The following is a 20629-nucleotide window of genomic DNA, read 5'->3' as shown; positions in this document are numbered from 1 at the left end:
AACGAAGTAGGGAGAAAACGATTATACATAAGCTGTATGCAAAGTCAATTTCGATTCGTAAAATCTGAAAACGAAGTACGCAAATACCCAGATCATACAGTTCTAGTTGGAGGCGACTTTAGCCTATCGAGGATAGACTGGGATGTCTGTGGATTCGTTGCTGGGGTACAGACAGAGAGTCATGAGAAATACTTTTGAACACGTTTTCTGAAAACTGTCTTGAGCAGCTAGCTCGACACCCACACGGAACAGAAATATTTTAGAACTTGTACCTACAAACAGGCCGGACCTTATCGACAATGTCAGTATAGAAACTGGGATTAGCGATCATGATGTCATTAATGCAACTATGATTAAAAAAGTTAATACATCAGTCAAGAAGACTAGGAGTATGTCCCTACTAGATAGGCAGCTAAGCAGTTATTAGCATCTCATTTATACAGTGAACTGGTATCACTTAGTTCCAGTAAGATGGATGTAGAGGAATTATAGGCAAATCTTACCAAGATTGTAAATCATGGTCTGGGGAGTTAACTGCCTAATAAGTAGATAAACGATGGAAAAGACCTACAATGGTTTCTTAACGAAAGTCGTAGGATGCTCAGCAAGGAGAGGATGTTGAACTCTCGGTTCAAAAGGGAACGCACAAATGACAAAGGAAGGTTAGGATAGATCCGTGCGTATGTGAAAAGACCTATCCGCGAAGCGTAGAACTACCACCATCACACCTTAGCAGAAGATCTGACAGAGAACCCGAGGAAATTCTGGTCGTATGAAAAGTCGCTAAGCGGGTCAAAAGCTTCTATTCAGTCCCTTATTGATGGACCAGTGGTGTGGCAGTTGAAGATAGAAAAAATTAAAGCCGAAGTTTTAAATGTCATATTCAAGAATCGTTCACACAGGCTAATCGCACAAATATACCGTCATTTGACCATCGAACAGACTCCCCTATGGAAGACGTAGTAATAAGCATCTCTAGCGTAGAGAAATAACTGGAAGGTTTCAGACCAAATAAATCACCAGGTGCGGATGGGATCCGAGTTCAGTTTTACAAAGAGTACTCTATGACATCGGCCCCTTACCTAGATCTGCATTCGTCGCGAATCTCTCACCCTGCACAAAGTCCCAAACGACTCGGGCTTAGGTGACTGCAGTGTATAAAGAGTAAAATAAAGGACCTGCAAAATTACAGACCAATATCCCTAACTTCTGTTTGCGCAGAATTCTTGAACATATTCTCAGTTCGAACATAATAAATTTTCTTGAGGCCGGGAAGCTTAAGTCCATAAATCAGCGTGTTTTTAGAAGGCATCGCCCATGTGAAATTCAGCTTGTCCTTATCTCACATAATATACTGCGAACTATAGATGGAGGCAATGGAATGGAAACAGGCGGGTTCCATACGCCTAAATTTCCGAAAACCATTTGACACGGTACCCCCAGGCAGGCTGTTAACGAAGGTTCGAGCATATGGAATAAGTTCGCAGATACATGGGTGGCTCGATCACTTCTTAAGTAATAGAACCCAGTATGCTGTCCTCGATGTCGAATGTCCATCAGAGACAAGTATCGAAAGGATTGCTCCAGAGAAGTGTGATAGGACCGCTGTTCTTCTCTGTACACATAAATGATTTACCGGACGGAATGGGCATCAATCTGCGGTCATTTGCTCTTGATGCCGTGGTGTACGGTAAGGTGCCGAAGTTGAGGGACTGTAGGAAGGTAAAAGACGAGAAAACATTTCCAGTTGGTGTGATGAACGGCAACTAGCCCTAAATGTCGAAAAATGTATGTTTATGCAGATGAGTAAGAAGAACAAACCTGTAATATTGGACACAGTATTACTAGTGTCCTGTTCGACACAGTCAACTCGTTTAAATATCTTGGCGTGACGTAGCAAAGCGAAGTGAGATGGAACAAGCATGTGAGGGGAGACGAATGCTAGACTTCGGTTTATTTGGAGAATTTTAGGAAAGAGTGATTCATCTGTAAAGGAGACCTGTCGGCCGTTGTGGCCGAGTGGTTCTAGGCGCTTTAGTCTGGAATCGTGCTGCTGCCGCTGCGGTCGCAGGCTCGAATCCTGCCTCGGGCTTGGATGTGTGTGATGTCCTTATGTCAGTTAGGTTTAAGTAGTTCTAAGTCTAGGGGACTGATGACCTCAGATGTTAAGTCCCATAGCGCCTAGGGCCCATTTTTCTTATTTTTTTTTTTTTAGAGACCGCTGTTGCCACCTATTCTTGAGTACTGCTCGAGTATTTGGGATCAGTACCATGTCGGATTAAAGAAAGACATCGAAACAATTCAGAGGCGGGCTGCTAGATTTGTTACCGGTAGGTTTGAACAACACCTGTAACGGAGATGCTTCGGGAACTCAAATGGGAATCTCTGGAGGGTAGGTGACGTTCTTTTCGAGAACCGTTATTAGAATCTGACTTTCGAACGATTCTACTGCCGCCTACATACAGGGTGTTTCAAAAATGACCGGTATATTTGAAACGGCAATAAAAACTAAACGAGCAGCGATAGAAATACACCGTTTGTTGCAATATGCTTGGGACAACAGTACATTTTCAGGCGGACAAACTTTCGAAATTACAGTAGTTACAATTTTCAACAACAGATGGCGCTGCAAGTGACGTGAAAGATATAGAAGACAACGCAGTCTGTGAGTGCGCCATTCTGTACGTCGTCTTTCTGCTGTAAGCGTGTGCTGTTCACAACGTGCAAGTGGGCTGTGGACAACATGGTTTATTCCTTAGAACAGAGGATTTTTCTGATGTTGGAATTCCACCGACTAGAACACAGTGTTGTTGCAACAAGACGAAGTTTTCAACGGAGGTTTAATGTAACGAAAGGACCGAAAAGCGATAGAATAAAGGATCTGTTTGAAAAATTTCAACGGACTGGGAACGTGACGGATGAACGTGCTGGAAAGGTAGGGCGACCGCGTACAGCAACCACAGAGGGCAACGCGCAACTAGTGCAGCAGGTGATCCAACAGCGGCCTCGGGTTTCCGTTCGCCGTGTTGAAGCTGCGGTCCAAATGACGCCAACGTCCACGTATCGTCTCATGCGCCAGAGTTTACACCTCTATCCATACAAAATTCAAACGCGGCAACCCCTCAGCGCCGCTACTATTGCTGCACGAGAGACATTCGCTAACGATATAGTGCACAGGATTGATGACGGCGATATGCATGTGGGCAGCATTTGGTTTACTGACGAAGCTTATTTTTACCTGGACGGCTTCGTCAATAAACAGAACTGGCGCATATGGGGAACCGAAAAGCCCCATGTTGCAGTCCCATCGTCCCTGCATCCTCAAAAAGTACTGGTCTGAGCCGCCATTTCTTCCAAAGGAATCATTGGCCCATTTTTCAGATCCGAAACGATTACTGCATCACGCTATCTGCACATTCTTCGTGAATTTGTGGCGGTACAAACTGCCTTAGACGACACTGAGAACACCTCGTGGTTTATGCAAGATGGTGCCCGGCCACATCGCACGGCCGACGTCTTTAATTTCCTGAATGAATATTTCGATGATCGTGTGATTGCTTTGGGCTATCCGAAACATACAGGAGGCGGCGTGGATTGGCCTCCCTATTCACCAGACATGAACCCCTGTGACTTCTTTCTGTGGGGACACTTGAAAGACCAGGTGTACCGCCAGAATCCAGAAACAATTGAACAGCTGAAGCAGTACATCTCATCTGCATGTGAAACCATTGCGCCAGACACGTTGTCAAAGGTTTAGGGTAATTTCATTCAGAGACTACGCCATATTATTGCTACGCATGGTGGATATGTGGAAAATACCGTACTATAGAGTTTCCCAGACCGCAGCGCCATCTGTTGTTGACAATTGTAACTACTGTAATTTCGAAAGTTTGTCTGCCTGAAAATGTACTGTTGTCCCAAGCATATTGCAACAAACGGTGTATTTCTATCGCTGCTCGTTTAGTTTGTATTGCCGTTTCAAATATACCGGTCATTTTTTAAACACCCTGTACATTTCGTGTGATGAACACGACGATAAGTGGTGGTGGTGGTGGTTAGTGTTTAACGTCCCGTCGACAACGAGGTCATTAGAGACGAAGCGCAAGCTAGGCTGAGGGCAGAATGGGGAAGGAAATCGGCCGTGCCCTTTCGAATGAACCATCCCGGCATTTGCCTGAAACGATTTAGGGAAATCACGGAAAACCTAAATCAGGATGGCTGGAGATGGGATTGAACCGTCGTCCTCCCGAATGCGAGTCCAGTGTGCTAACCACTGCGCCACCTTGCTCGGTAACACGACGATAAGATACAAGAAATTATGGCTTATACGGAGGCATACAGACAGCCGTTTTTCCCTCGCTCTGTTTGCAAGTGGAACAGGAAAGGAAAGGACAAGCAGCGGTACGGGGTATCGTCCGCAACGCGCCATATGGTGGCTTGTCGAGTGTCTATGTAGATGATGTAGGTGTAGAAACATGAGCCAAAATGAAACTCGCAAAAGTGTGAGAGAATAACTATTCGAAAGACTTAGAGCTGCTAGTGAGGGTCAATGCAGCATTACCAAGGGAGATTAAGCGACTGGGTGCTCTGAACTGCAAGCAAGATGGACATTACCGATTTCCAGCCTTTTCCGATCTTATTAAACGGACTCGGGAAACTATAGGGAAAAGGAGGTCCCAAAATTATGAAGTTTACGGAGGAGGTGTCATTAATAGTTAATACTATAGAGAAATTCGTAGCTGACGTGAAGTCGAAGTTTCTTGTTATCTCCTAAAATGCTGTAAACAGAGCCAGTCAGTCACTTTTTGTGCAAATCGCAGTTCCCCACTGTATCGTTTCGAGCCGAGAAAGACAAGAGTCGCTTGTGCAGTCGATGAATGTTGTGGATTCGTATACTCGTGCCACAGTGCTTATGGATCACAGGGCTCCGGATTGGATTCCCGGCCAGGTCGGGGATATTCTTCGCCCAGGGATTGAGCGTTTGTGTTGTCCTCCTCATTTCATCACCATTCGGGAAAACTGGCGTCACCGGACTGTGAAAAGATTGGGAAATTTTATGGGCGCTGATAACCGCTCAGTTGAGCGCCCCAAGAACTAGGTATCATCGTCATCATCACAACAATGCCAGTGTTACTGTTTATGCAGCTATATGTCTGCCTTCAGGAACATCAAAAATTAAGAGATAAGACTGTTTAGTGCAATATTCTTGCAATCGAAGTAGCAAAATTTGGAAAAATAGGAGAGAATAATTTTCAATGTTACGTCCGAAGCCTCTTCTTGCCATCTGCAGACAATAATTCATTCCTTTCTTGGACTTTTGGCTTTGAGATAACGATACTTCTGCCTTAGGAGGACGATGAAAAGAGTGTTAATATAATTCGGATTCCATCCGGAACTAGTAGCGTGGTTCAACCTCTCGATAAAATAGTTTTCAACAGCCTAAAGTAGTCAGAGAAAGTATAATTTTCCGTCAGTTTTTTGTCATTTCAGGTTTGTAATCGGAACAGCGTTGTTAAATTTCAGTCATTTCTTCACTGTCAGTTTGCACATAAAATTTTACGAATTTGATCAAGTTTGATCAAGCTGAAATCGTTATAGATCCAGAAAGCTGGCTGAAGCCAGAGATAAATTCTGCCGAAATTTTTACAAAGGTACAGAGAGTGTTTAGAAAGGATAGATTGCATGTAACCGGTGGTGGAGTGTTCGTCGCTGTTAGTAGTAGTTTATCCTGTAGTGAAGTAGAAGCGGATAGTTCCTGTGAATTATTATGGGTGGAGGTTACACTCAACTACCGAGCTAGGTTAATAATTGACTCCTTTTACCGACCTCCCGACTCAGCAGCATTAGTGGCAGAACAACTGAGAGAAAATTTGGAAAACATTTCACATAAATTTTCTCAGCATGTTATAGTCTTAGGTGGAGATTTCAATTTACAAGATATAGACTGGGACACTTAGATGTTTAGGAAGGGTGGTAGGGACAGAGCATCGAGTGACATTATAATGAGTGCACTATCCGAAAATTACCTCGAGCAATTAAACAGAGAACCGACTCGTGGAGATAACATCTTGGACTAACTGATAACAAACAGACCTGAACTTTTCGACTCTGTATGTGCAGAACAGGAAATCAGTGATCATACGGCCATTGCAGCATCCCTGAATATGGAAGTTAATAGGAATAAAAAAAAGGGAGGAAGGTTTATCTGTTTAGCAAGAGTAACAGAAGGCAGATTTCAGACTACCTAACAGATCAAAACGAAAATTTCTGTTCCGACACTGACAATGTTGAGTGTTTATGGAAAAAGTTCAAGGCAATCGTAAAATGCGTTTTAGACAGGTACGTGCCGAGTAAAACTGTGAGGGACGGGAAAAACCCACTGTGGTACAACAACAAAGTTGGGAAACTACTGCGAAAGCAAAGAGAGCTTCACTCCAAGTTTAAACGCAGCCAAAACCTCTCAGACAAACAGAAGCTAAACGATGTCAAAGTTAGCGTAAGGAGGGCTAAGCGTGAAGCGTTCAGTGAATTCGAAAGTAAAATTATGTGTGCCGACTTGACGGAAAATCCTAGGAAGTTCTGGTCTTGCGTTAAATCAGTAAGTGGCTCGAAACAGCATATCCAGACACTCCTGGATGATGATGGCATTTAAACAGAGGATGACACGCGTAAAGCTGAAATACTAAACACCTTTTTCCAAAGCTGTTTCACAGAGGAAGACCGCACTGCGGTTCCTTCTCTAAATCCTCGCACAAACGAAAATATGGCTGACATCGAAATAAGTGTCCAAGGAATAGAAAAGCAACTGGAATCGCTCAACAGAGGGAAGTCCACTGGACCTGACGGGATACCAATTTGATTCCACACAGAGTACGCGAAAGAACTTGCCCCCCTTCTAACAGCCGTGTACCGCAAGTCTCTAAGGAAACGGAAGGTTCCAAATGATTGGAAAAGAGCACAGGTAGTCCCAGTCTTCAAGAAGGGTCGTCAAGCAGATGCGCAAAACTATAGACCTGATGTCAATCTTTTGTAGAATTTTTTGAACATGTTTTTTGCTCGAGTATCATGTCGTTTTCGGAAACCAAGAATCTACTCTGTAGGAATCAACATGGATTCCGGAAACAGCGATCGTGTGAGACCCAACTCGCTTTATTTGTTCATGAGACCCAGAAAATATTAGATACAGGCTCCCAGGTAGACGCTATTTTTCTTGACTTCCGGAAGGTGTTCGATACAGTTCCGCATTGTCGCCTGATAAACATAGTAAGAGCCTACGAAATATCAGACCAGCTGTGTGGCTGGATTGAAGAGTTTTTAGCAAACAGAACGCAGCATGTTGTTATCAATGAAGAGACGTCTACAGACGTTAAAGTAACCTCTGGCGTGCCACAGGGGAGTGTTATGGGACCATTGCTTTTCACAATATATATAAATGACCTAGTAGATAGTGTCGGAAGTTCCATACGGCTTTTCGAGGATGATGCTGTAGTATACAGAGAAGTTGCAGCATTAGAAAATTGTAGCGAAATTCAGGAAGATCTGCAGCGGATAGGCACTTGGTGCAGGGAGTGGCAACTGACCCTTAACATAGACAAATGTAATGTATTGTGAATACATAGAAAGAAGGATCCTTTATTGTATGATTATACGATAGCGAAACAAACACTGGTAGCAGTTACTTCTGTAAAATATCGGGGAGTATGCGTGCGGAACGATTTGAAGTGGAATGATCATATAAAATTAATTGTTGGTAAGGCGGGTACCAGGTTGAGATTCATTGGGAGAGTCCTTAGAAAATGTAGTCCATCAACAAAGGAGGTGGCTTACAAAACACTCGTTCGACCTATACTTGAGTATTGCTCATCAGTGTGGGATCCGTACCAGATCGGGTTGACGGAGGAGATAGAGAAGATCCAAAGAAGAGCGGCGCGTTTCGTCACAGGGTTATTTGGAAATCGTGATAGCGTTACGGAGATGTTTAACAAACTCAAGTGGCAGACTCTGCAAGAGAGGCGCTCTGCATCGCGGTGTAGCTTGCTCGACGAGTTTCGAGAGGGTGCGTTTCTGGATGAGGTATCGAATATATTGCTTCCCCCTACTTATACCTCCCGAGGAGATCACGATTGTAAAATTAGAGAGATTCGAGCGCGCACGGAGGTTTTGAGACAGTCGTTCTTCCCGCGAACCATACGCGACTGGTACAGGAAAGGGAGGTAATGACAGTGGCATGTAATGTGCCCTCCGCCACACACCGTTGGGTGGCTTGCGGAGTATAAATGTAGATGTAGATGTACACAGCACAATATACAAACCAACTGGTATTACTATTTTTCATTTCATTTCAGTTCTGTCTAAGTAAAAGTAGTACTTACTCTGAAGTGCCTGCATGCAGTAATTTTTCCTTTAACGGATGTGCCTGGTGAAAGGAAAATGTTTGGAGAGGTTTCGAGATTGCAGGCGGTCGTCGTAAACTTCACTCCGCTATATTTAGACTGTACACCTGTCACTCATCTTCAGGCGTGTCATCGAAGACTGTCTTCCATGGCTCACCTCAAGATGACTGTCAGGTGTCCAGATGAAATATCGTGGATTGAAGTTTACAACGACCGTTTACAATCGCGAAATCTCTTCGAACATTTAATTCGCAGGGAAAATTTTAAAATTTCACAGGAAAAGTTGTTTTCGTCATCCAAGAGACGCTTCACGTTTTGTGACAACTATAGGGAATAAACGAGGAACTGGTTCATTGCTAGCAAACTATACGGTATTTAATAACCCTGGGTGCGGTGTGGGACGGCAGTGGGGTGGGTGGACTGCTGTGGCCTGTTGTGGGGTTGTGAACCACTGAGGGCTACGGCGGGACGAAGCCTCTCCGTAGTTTCTGGGTCCCCGCTTTAATACATACATACATACATACAGTATTTGAAAATTATCATAAGAAGTGTACTACAGAAATTGAAGTCCCGATTGAGGGAAGTCGTCTGTAATGAAACAGCATGCACTGTCTTGAATTTCTTTCCTCTGCCGGTCACTTGGGTAACTATTACATCTGCAGCCGTTTAGCTGTCGGTATGAACTGCAAGTTACTCAACAAAAATAACGATTTGAGAAATTTTTGATATGGCGTAAATGCTTAAAATAGGTTTCGACATGTCGAATTGTACCATTCTCTTGCACGCTTTGTAACTCCAGGCACCTACTTTTTGAACTGTGTGTAAATCTTTAACAACATGGGAAAGAATGATCTGAATTTACTAATATGAAGATCTACCGCTGTAGATTTTACGGCAACGTTATCTGCGAAGTGTGCTGAAAATTATCTGCGGGTTCTTCCATATTCCAAACCTTCTCCATTACATTTGAACAATTTATCGATGACAAAATTAAGAAAAGACAACGATTTCTAATTTTTTATGTTTCAAATAAGAAGAAACATTTCGAAAGCATGGAACATCACAATTAACAGGTATAAACATAACACGAAAACACAGTACTGGACAAAAGAGTTAAGTTAGAATTGAAATGAAACTAAATGGTGTATCAGTTCGCAAAAGTACAAATCATATTAATGTGATATTTGGTAATGAAGCTCGTACAGCAGCGTTTAATAGCAAGAACGATGGCGTCTGTGAGATTTACAGGAAGTGAACATTCGTTCGTGTCGCAAAGTTAGTGTCGGTGCAATACTGCGAGCATGAACACGGACAGAAGGCTTTCTCCATGTTCTCTATGGGTTTCAGGTCTATGAACAGATCTATCCACTCTTTTCATTAAACTTTTTTTCTGTAGAAAATGTGCTTCTTATTGGCCGAGCATTATCATGTAAGACATGGAAAATAACATCTCGCACAAGTATCGATGATTTCACTTTCACAGGCCTGCGTAGCCACAGTTGCAGACGAAATACGTCCCTGGGATTCACATGAAATACAGAAAGAGCAGCCATTGTGATTTGTTGAAGAACATAGAGTAATTGAAGTGAATGGATATAACGGAAGGCAGCCGTGATAAAAATGATTACATCTTCAGTGATAGAAATATGATATCGATAGTTGTTCGGAATGGTGTGACTATCGGGAAGATGGGGACAGTGATTTCAGGCTTGCCATAGAGGATTTTTTGCCTTACGCTTGTCGGAGGGGACGAGAAGAGGTAGGTTATAAGTATTTCATTCGTATGGAGTTTGCAGCTTCAGACACTGTTTTAGGAGACCATTGATTTTGATTTGAGGACAGATGGGAGCGTTTTTACATTATTCTGCTGGTGATCATTGTATGTAAGACATCTGTAGCAAAACTACGTTTTGGCTGGGGATCAGGACAATTCTAAGTGCTTTATACAGTTGTAAATATGTGCGCCATGGGTGATGACGTCATTGAAAGTAAATGGCGATTAAGAAAAAATGAGAGCGTGAAATGTGCGGTCAATAGATTGCGGACATGGATGGTTTTTTCCAGTTTCATTACAGAATAGGAGTTAAGTTCCAATTCAATCTCCTCGGCTTTATCACGAATTTGAGGTTCTGTGGCTAGCGTTTCGGTTAAGGACCTAGTGCGTACCACGACGCATGGAAACTTTGGAGGAGATTTCCTACAGAAGTATGGAGTAGGAATTAGGGTTGTGCTGATGACGGTGTCCATTCATTCACTGTAATCCGCTTGCAATGGAATATTGTGGCTTCTGTTTGGTTGGGCTATTGATACTCTGTCTTCTGCGGGGAATTTTTAGGATTGGGATTTTAAGTAATTTGATTGATTAATGACGAGGGAGTTGCTATGGGAGGATGTCTTACCCAGACAATCGACGGTTTGATGAACCGCAGCTAGTGCTAATGATGAGAGTGGTTCACGCTTGTCTGCTGAGAGGTACAAAGAAAGTCATCGCTCATATTCAACGCTTGCAGTCTATCCCACGCCGCCTACTCTTGTACGTGTAATGTAAAGCCTAGTTGCACCAGATCTGAATTAGCTGTCACTATCTGTTCGACATATCACTCCACACAAAGAACTCCTTACATTGCGTCACCTGGACCGAGTACACAACCCAGTACACCACCCGTTTAATTACCTCTCCCCTCGAAAAGGTTCACTCATTTGGACGACCTCATATCTACCAATAAAACATACTGGCCGCTCGCTCTGTATTTCACATGGATGCCATAACCACGCACCCTCAGAATCACTTCCAGTTCAGTTTCTCTTGCTTAGACAACCTTGTTTATTCCATTTACTACACGGCATCCTTCCTGGACACTTTTACTTATTACTTTCGCTCAGCAGCATCTGTGCCTCTAGCCTCTAGCCGTAATCCACTACCCCAAGCCCCAGCTGTCAAGTCGCTTATGTAACAATTACGACGGCGTCAGCTCTATTACTAAGTCGCACCTCCTCTTTGCTTCGCACAACCCCATTCCGTCCGATTACCCGAAGTCTCTTATACGCCACCGTCCATTAGAGCCATAGCAGCTCTATCAGTACCTCCAACATCATCTGTGTGAACATCGCAGTTAATCATCGCAGATTTAGAATCTGTACAGCTGAAGAGCACAAACGTTGCTTCTGCCAGCGCGCCGTAACAGGAAAGGTCATTCACATCATTGTTCAGGCTCATCCTAACGGTTTACCTTGAAGTAAAATTACTACACCACGAAGATGACGGGCTACAGACGCGAAATTTAACCGACAGGAAGAAGATGCTGTATATACAAACGATTAGCTTTTCAAAGTATCACACAAGGTTGGCGCCGGTGGCGACACATACAACGTGCTTACATGAGGGACGTTTCCAACCGATTTCTCATACACAAACAGCAGTTGACCGGCGTTGCCTGGTGAAACGTTGTTGTGATGCCTCGTGTAAGGAGGAGAAATATGTACCATCACGTTTCCGACTTTGATAAAGGTCGGATTGTAGCCTATCGCGATTACGGTTTATCGTTTCGCGACACTGCTGCTCGCGTTGGTCCACATCCAATGACTGTTAGCAGAATATGGAATCGGTGGGTTCAGGAGGGTAATACGGAATGCTTGCCGGATCCAAACGGCCTCGTATCACTAGCACTCGAGATGACAGGCATCTTATCCGCATGGCTGTAACGGATCGTGCAGTCACGTCTCGATCCCTGAGTCAACAGATGGGGACGTTAGCAAGACAACAACCATCTGCACGAACAGTTGGACGACGTTTGCAGCAGCATGGAATATCAGCTCGGAGACCACGGTTGCGGTTACCCTTGACGTGGTGATCGCACATTGGAAACGTGTATTCTCAACGCCGTACTGGCGTATCACCCGGCGTGATGGTATGGGGTGTCGTTGGTTACACTTCTCGGTCACCTCTTGATCTCACTGACGGCACTTTGAACATTGGAAGTTACATTTCAGATGTGTTACGACCCGTGGCTCTACCCTTCATTCGATCCCTGCGAAGCCGGCCGAAGTGACCGAGCGGTTCTAGGCGCTACAGTCTGGAACCGCGCGACCACTACGGTCGCAGGTTCGAATCCTGCCTCGGGCATGGATGTGTGTGATGTTCTTAGGTTAGTTAGGTTTAAGTAGTTCTAAGTTCTAGGGGCCTTATGACCTCAGAAGTTAAGTCTCATAGTGCTCAGAGCTATTTGAACCATTTTTCATGCCTGCGAAACCCTACATTTCAGCAGGATAATGGACAACCGCATGTTGCAGGTCCCGTAAGGGCCTTTCTGGATAAAGAAAATGTTCGACTACTGGCCTGTCCAGCACATTCTCCAGATCTCTCACCAATTGAAAACGTCTGGTCCATGGTGACCGAGCAACTGGCTTGTCACAAAACTCCAGTCACTACTCTTGATGAACTATGGTATCGTGTTCAAGTTGCATGGGCATCTGTACCTGTACACGCCATCCAAGCTCTGTCTGACTCAATGCCCAGGCGTATCAAGGCCGTTATTATGGCCAGAGGTGGTTGTTCTGGGTACTGATTTCTCAGAATCTATCCACCCAAATTGCGTGTAAGTGTAATCACTTGTCAGTTCTAGTATAATATATTTGTTCAATGGAAACCCGTTTATCATCTGCATTTCTGCTTGGTGTAGCAATTTTAATGACCAGTAGTGTAATTTACGTTTTAAATATCTTTATACATTTTCTGACTACTTCCTGTGAACGCTTTCCTTTCGATGATTAACCATGTTTACTCGGCTTGATTAATTTTAGTTTTCTGCATGAGATACTTGTCTGTATTTAGCTTAATGAGCAATTAAATTAGAGATCTCCTCGCACAAAAGACAGGCATGTCACCTGACTGCGATATCATCAAACCTTGAACTGGTAGTAAATGTAACAGTTGAACACTACACATACAAGGTATTTGCTATCTGTTCATCTAATTGATGTCAAAAAGTGAACGCCAAGGAATGGGATTTCCTGTTCCGAGAAGTTGTTACTGATGATGAGTACACCGGTGTTGATGACAAAGGTACAAGTCGACTCACGTGGATTGTAGCAGCGGTGTAGACGGGCCGTAGTGCAACAATTACTCATTAATTCAACAATGAACCACTCGTGAGCAGACGTACCATCCACAACCACTTTCTCACTGTGGCGTAGGGGAGCCAATGCGTACGAGTGTCATTCTGAAACCAATGCCTCCCATTTTTTTGTGTTGACTTTGAGTGTTCAAGTGTGATTATTCTGGCGTACTAAATTATGAATCTTCTCGCTAAGGACCTATTGGTTTCATTGGCTTAGCAGCAGCAGCAGGCGAGCGTTCCAAAAATTAGTGAGGTTGGACATCGAGGCTCGTACAAAACAGAGGTGTGTCATTGAGCTGAGCATTGCTAAACAACTTAGCACCAACTCAAATCCATCGGCGCTTGCTAAAGGCGTATGGAGACGATAGAGAGAACGTGAGCAACGTGAAAGCATGGCTACCGGGTTTTAGAAGTCGTTAGAATGTGTGAACTACAAGCTACGCCCAGCTGACCCTCCTCAGCAAACATCTTGCGTCATGAACACCGTTTCAATCGATATATCAGCGATGGTAGGTGTATTACATCAAGGAATTGTGAGGACAGGTGAATGTAGGCTCTAATACCTTAGACATGTTGTTATGCAACCTTGATTATCGCAGTGTGTGAGATGGGTGCTACGGAGGTTACACAGGACCATAAACATCACCGAAAAAGAAAATTTGCTGAGAACTGCTGGACTCATACGGGACTGAGATTAGACATGATGCCACCATTAAGAGTCGTACTCCAGAAGGCATTTCATATAGTAGTGATTTGCGAATTCTACAAGAAATAGGAAAATCAAGGCACGGCCGTTTGCAGGCAAAGTGATGTGCACAGTCTTCTGAGATAGGCAGGGCGAGGTTCTATTGGTTGTCTTGGAACCTAAAGCAACTGGGAATCCAGGACACTCCCAGAAGACCCTGACTAGGCTGAAAGCCCAAAATTCCAGTCAGGCCAGTGAAAACGACAAATTTCCGTTAAGGCTGCCAATAGTTCTGCGACCATCGATCTAATTGTTAAATATTTCTGTATTGTGCTTTACAGCCACCATACAGTCCTAGTTTAGCATCTCCATTGTACTATATCCTTGGAGATATGAAAATGGACTACGTAACCAACATCTTCCAAACTCAGTTTTAAGACATTGGCTAACCTCAGTTGGTTCATGTTTTCATGAGCGCGGCAAGCAGACTGTTTTCCATGAAATTTTGTTGCTGAAATCTTGCCTTGTAATATTATTCTTTCCGTAGTTGTTGTAGTTTCCATGAAAATAAGTAAGAGAAAATTAGTTTCGGAAGCACACTTGTATATATAATTTCTCAGCGCTCTTCAGAGGACACACAGATTAGCATGGGCGTAGGAAAGCCACCAACAGACGCTCGAATTAGTGATGATGGTTGCATGGATAGATGAGCACAGTTGCACTCTGGTACAGCCAATGGCATGGTACAAGTACCTCGAAAACCAAGTATGCTATGCTTCCTACTTGCCTACATGACACTATTTAAGTTGGTGGTGAAAGTATCCTCGTTTCGGAGATGTTCGTGTAGACTGAAATGGCCTTGATACGTTTGCTGTGGACTACAGGAAACTACTGTCCCAACGTGTATATCCTTTACTTCTACTGCAAGACTGTACCTTTACCATGAAAATTCCAGTGGATTCTTTGGTCAGGCAGAGGCTGCAACAGTGGTAGGTCGGAATAAAGGCATTTTTCTTTTTGTTTCATTTTCGGTATCTCGGATCACATTTAAAATATGGGCATACGGTAAATTGGTCATGTCTGATCTACGTCGTGCTAAGATACTTAATTTAAAGTACACTATATGATAAATAGAATCCGGATACTCGTATGTAATGCGGAATTGACTACTAGATTTCAAGAGAGGCGGACCCCCTGATATTAAAGGAGGGGCAAATATTGTGTTGTCACTAGAAAAGCAATGACAGAGGGTCGGTCAGTAGGGTTAACTGATTTCCAGTGCGGACTACTCACTGAATATCACCTGAGTAACAAATGCATCAGGGACAATTGAACTGTTCTAAAGCTGCCCAGGTCGACTGCTGGTGACGTGATCGTGAAGTGAAAACGCAAAGTAACAACCACCTATAAAACCAAACCAGGGAGGCCTAATGTACGTAAAAAACGCATGAAATCAGCGGTAGGAGTTCTAAAGTTCTACTGGCAATCAAGCTAGCACAATGACTCTGCCGGTCGGGGTGGCCGAGCGGTTCTAGGCGCTACAGTCTGGAACCGCGTGACCGCTACGGTCGCAGGTTAGAATCCTACCTCGGGCATGGATGTGTGTGATGTCCGTAGGTTAGTTAGGTTTAATTAGTTCTAAGTTCTATGGGACTGATGACCTCAGAAGTTAAGTCTCATAGTGCCCAGAGCCATTTGAACCAACAATGACTCTCCGTAGAGAGTTAAAATAAATTAGGGTACAGTGACTGCACAACTCCGCTTAAGCCACACATTTTCTGTTGGTGTTAATCAACGGTTGAAGTGATGCAAAGAGCGAGGTCACTGCGCAGTGTTTTACTGGAAACAAGTGATCTGAGGTGATGAATCAAGCTTACCCTGAGGCACCCCAATAAAAAATGTTGATTTCACAAATGTCTGGTGTACGTTACCTCCTGCCATGTGTAATGCCAACAGTAAAGTAGAGAGGAGGGTTTTTCGTGCTCTGGATGTAATCCCATAATTGTGCTTAAGATGACTAAATGAGGAAGAATATGAACACATTTTACAGCATTGTGTACTACGAACAGTAGATGAACGTTTTGCAGGCGATGATTGTATCAACAGGACGATGCACCCTGTCATAAAGGAGATCGCGTAACGTAATAGCTTATAGACAATAACATTTCTGAAATGGACTGTCCTGCTCAGATTACCCCTTAGATCTAATGGAACACCCTTGGGATGAGTTCGAGCGTCGGCTTCCATCACTACCTCTTCTACTTTCCACTACTGGTGTAGAATGGACTGCTATTCCTCTGCAGACATTCACACACCTGAAGCCATCATAAAGCTGAAGGATGGACATATCCCATCTTAGCGTCCATTGACTAGTGTGTCGATGCTTCTGATCAGTGTATTTTTGACAAGCCACCTGATCAATACAATGAATATGCCTCATAAACAACGCTGCAGTTTCTGTAGTTATATGCACATAGCAGTCTGTTTCCCTAAAGCACCTTACTGATGTTCCCAAAATGATTTTCTTTCAATAAATTAATACTACACGGTACTGTATACAAAAAGTATTAAATCAGGGATTAGAATAATTCCAGTGAAAAGAGTTTGATAACAAGGTAATTATTATTCTGTCAAACTCTGAGCTTATATAAAATTATTCAGTTACCATATTAATGTACTTCTTACTGGAATGATCACTTACATTAAAGGAGAAGTGAAGGAGAACTGCCCCATTTCAGTGACGTTGTTCGATGTCACAGTTGAAAGGCCAGGCGACATCCACTGCAATGTAACATGACAGGAAGTAGTGTACCCACCACGCCCACATGGCGTGCACTCTCCTGTTAGGTAACGCAGTGACATAACACGAGAGCGGAAACTGCACGTGATCTTCTAGCAATATGTGTGTCGTCCTTGTGTAAGAGCAATGCTTTCTTGGGAATCACTACATGGGAAACAATGGCAACCAACACAAGTTATCGTCTGCGCTTCCGCTGAAGTACTACAAATGGTTAAACAGGACTGTTGAATGAAACGTTAATTAAAGCGATATACTTTCTGAACGTATTTTCTTGGAATCAGCTAGCATCAGTTATACTTTTCTTTTGGATCACCACGTTCAGATTCGTCAACCAAGACCATTTTCAACAGTATATGAACAAGGCGTCGTAGAATTAGACAGTCATTTTTATACCTCAAACATGAATGTATCGACCTCTTCCTGTATTTCTTGGTCACTAAGTTTCTGTCCATTCTCGGAAGCGTCTAGTAGGAGGTCCAAGAATGCCAAACGTCGTTTTCGACCTGCAAAAATATCGAAATACAATTCTGGTCCAAATGTAAATATACATCGCAGAAGAAGCTACAGTCAATTACATACCAATGTCGTCCACGAGTGCGTCTTTGGTCACACCCTCTTTCAACTTCCGCGATAACTGCCTTTGTTTAATGACCTGCGAAGTAAATACGAAATTAATGCTGTATATGTAAATAATACCTTCTATGAAGGACATAGGCCACTTAAAAATAATAAAATATAACAAAATTTAAGAAGCATTAGCAGTGAAACCAACAAGACCCCTCTAAAATTAATAAACACATTTTGCTTTACTAGGTAACGACAATACTACTATGCGTATTTTCAATTACGAAACATGAATTAACGGTTAAAAAGAAGCACCTTACGTACAGCGCTAATGTAGTATAACATTTACTGTTTGTGTAACACAAAGGAATATGTAAAACGTTTCGCAAAGTTCCGAAATCAAAGAGGGAAGAAGTTCCAACAGTGTAACCCTCCGTGAAGTTTGTGAGAAATCCTGTTCTGTAATCTAAAAGTACTACTCAAAACAGAGAAGTAATAAGGTCTTACGAAGCTACTGTGGCCACAGTTATCACTAATAGACGGAACACTACTTCAGGTGAACAAGTACGCGTAAAGGTTTCTGTACCTAACTTGCTGAACGAAGCATTTTGGAAATTTCCTCAAATGCCTTATAAAAAATTATGAAGAGACTGTGTAACGTCTTCATCACCGGGAAACAAACATTTTTATTAAATAAAAGCAAAAAATGAAATACCCTAGATTTTTAGCTAAAAATCCGCAACCAACCAAAAAACTTGGTTTAAATAGTTATTTAAAGATAATCTGTGAGTTGTCTCGGACAGGGAAATTCCGAATACAGACACTCAGCATAATTATTTGCTTGTTTGGCGCTCTGTAACAAGCACCCGCGCGGCGTTAAGAGCCATGTGTGACGATTGTGGCTTAGAATGGTGATTACTGCGCTTCGAATACTAGTGCTGTTGTGAAATCCCCCTCAAACAACTTCTAGTAATCAGCACTGTTGCGAATTACATAATTCAACTGTCTCTAATTCGTCAGTCGCTGTTTTATAAGATAAATTATTTACATGCTCAACATCCATGTTTCTCAGCACATCCTTATATGACAAATTAGGTTAATGGAATTCAAAAACAACATTTCGAGGACGTAATAACCGAGAGCGTTTGAATTCGTTCGTTGTCTACTGCCATACCTTCTTAATAAAGACTCAAAAACCTGGAGCACTACTTTAGAACTGTTTGCGTTAGGACCTTGTATGTAGAGCCTATGTCGCTCACGCTTGTGTCTCTGGAGAGTGAAATACACTTGGAGGAAAGGGAAAATAAACTAAAATACTCTCTTAGTGATTTATCTAAATGGTATGTAGTGTTATTTTAAAAAATACGGCAACCAGCCACGTTTCTGTATTTTTATGTAAGCTAATACGCGTTTCGGGAAACCATCCATCTTTAATTAGCGTAATACATATTCGCATCTTCAGTAAATACATCGTTAAAACATCGATGGCAAATTGAATACTGCAGTGCCTTGCACAAAATAAGAATTTTGTTTAGCTACTGCACTTAGCTAATTGTATGTTTACCATATATTTCTGGTTAGATGTACTTACTTTCTACTCTGTTGTTGTCCCTCTTTTCTCGTTCATAGATGTGACACAAACACGTTTCCACTTCTACCTTGCTTAAAAACAGCCCAGTATCCGCTATGTTTCCGACTTACATCTTTGTTTACATACGAAAATTATTTTTATGGTCAAATTATATTTTGCCTAGAGGTTATGAAAATACTATTTATAATGTAATCTTTTGTATGAAGAAAAATAAGTGAAACAGTTTAGCAAGTATGTGCTGAGTAATCTATGAGGCTATTAAATAAGTGCATTAGTGAGTGTTCAATTAGATTACCTGAGATATAAAAATAAAAAATAATGTATTACATTTATATAAAAGAATTAATATTACGTATTTCACTCATAGTTGGAATGACATTTACAAACAATAAAAACGGGACAAGAGATTTACATCATGTAGAACTAGTATACACATTGCATGGCTCACATCGGAATATGTTTCTTTATGGCTCTACTTAGTATGTGAACAAATTATAGAAATTCCTTAGAAAAATTTTGTTGGTTACTCTGGTCATTTAGTTCTATTATAATCATCATTATTAACTGACAAAATTTTCTATGACTGCAGTCATACTGAAGTAATGTTGAACAGTTGAATGGCAGTGGATAATTCCTCCCAAGTTTTATCAGCGTTATAATTAAAATAACTATGTTTAAAGAGTAATTGATGTTAGAAGAAAAAATTCCTTTACTTCCTTATGATTTCCCCTATCTCGTCAAAAGAATGCATGTCAGTTACTGTTAACATGAAACATAAGACTCACCTTCTTCGTGAAGCTGTGTATAACGTCCAAGTGTTTGTAGTATTCTCTCCCGGTACTAGTTCTCTGAAAGATGAAGTCGCTGTGAATCCATGGTCGCACTATCCTTTTTATGGTGAGAGCGCTAATGCTGCAGCAGTAAAAAAATATAATTAAAATGGGCTACATTGCAGCAGATATGAACAGAGACAGCAATAACGACAAGAAACTATAACCGTCGAAAGAGGAAGATAGCTGCTGAATTTTAGGTTCCTTCCATGTAAGGAAGGCAGAAGAAACAAAATTTACTTAAAATATGTTGAACACCTAGAAATAATACAAGAAATTGTGGTGATTGGCATTTTGAGAAATGATGCTTAAAATAATAACGTAAATGTTGGAAATGCTTTATAGAAAAACTACCGGATGGTATAAGCTGTGTGAAACTATAATCATTTTCAGAATTGTATTATAAAATAAGTTACTAATTCTATGTAATTTTCATACTTTTTCGACGCAATCACATGAGCATTTCACAATGCCGTTACCGCTTTCGACCAGGCAATCATCACCTTCATACTAAAGGCAAATGCTGCAAGTGATTTGTGAAATGCTCATGTGGTTGTATCGAAAAAGTATGAAAAAAAAAGGCAGTCACTTTACCTACGTGACAGTATGTAAGTTTTTCTAAGGTTTTATTTAATTCAGTACATTGTAC

The 20629-nt window shown here is 42.1% G+C and overlaps 1 protein-coding gene across 1 annotated transcript in view; it reads right to left on the bottom strand.

The window, feature by feature from the left end:
* LOC126282124 (cytochrome P450 4C1-like) overlaps nucleotides 1–20629 on the bottom strand; it is a 91266-nt gene that overhangs the window by 13146 nt on the left and 57491 nt on the right. Inside the window, exons 6-8 of the mRNA XM_049981595.1 lie at nucleotides 19936–20062; nucleotides 17575–17647; nucleotides 17389–17498 (exon numbers count right to left, since the gene is read on the bottom strand). Coding sequence (XP_049837552.1) covers nucleotides 17389–17498; nucleotides 17575–17647; nucleotides 19936–20062 — 310 coding nt within the window. The remainder of the gene's footprint in view (nucleotides 1–17388; nucleotides 17499–17574; nucleotides 17648–19935; nucleotides 20063–20629) is intronic.

The sequence above is a fragment of the Schistocerca gregaria genome, chromosome 7, assembly GCF_023897955.1.
Source record: "Schistocerca gregaria isolate iqSchGreg1 chromosome 7, iqSchGreg1.2, whole genome shotgun sequence".
Classification (NCBI taxonomy): domain Eukaryota; kingdom Metazoa; phylum Arthropoda; class Insecta; order Orthoptera; family Acrididae; genus Schistocerca; species Schistocerca gregaria.
Note: the sequence above shows the minus strand (reverse complement) of the source record. Positions and strands in the feature narration are given on the sequence as shown.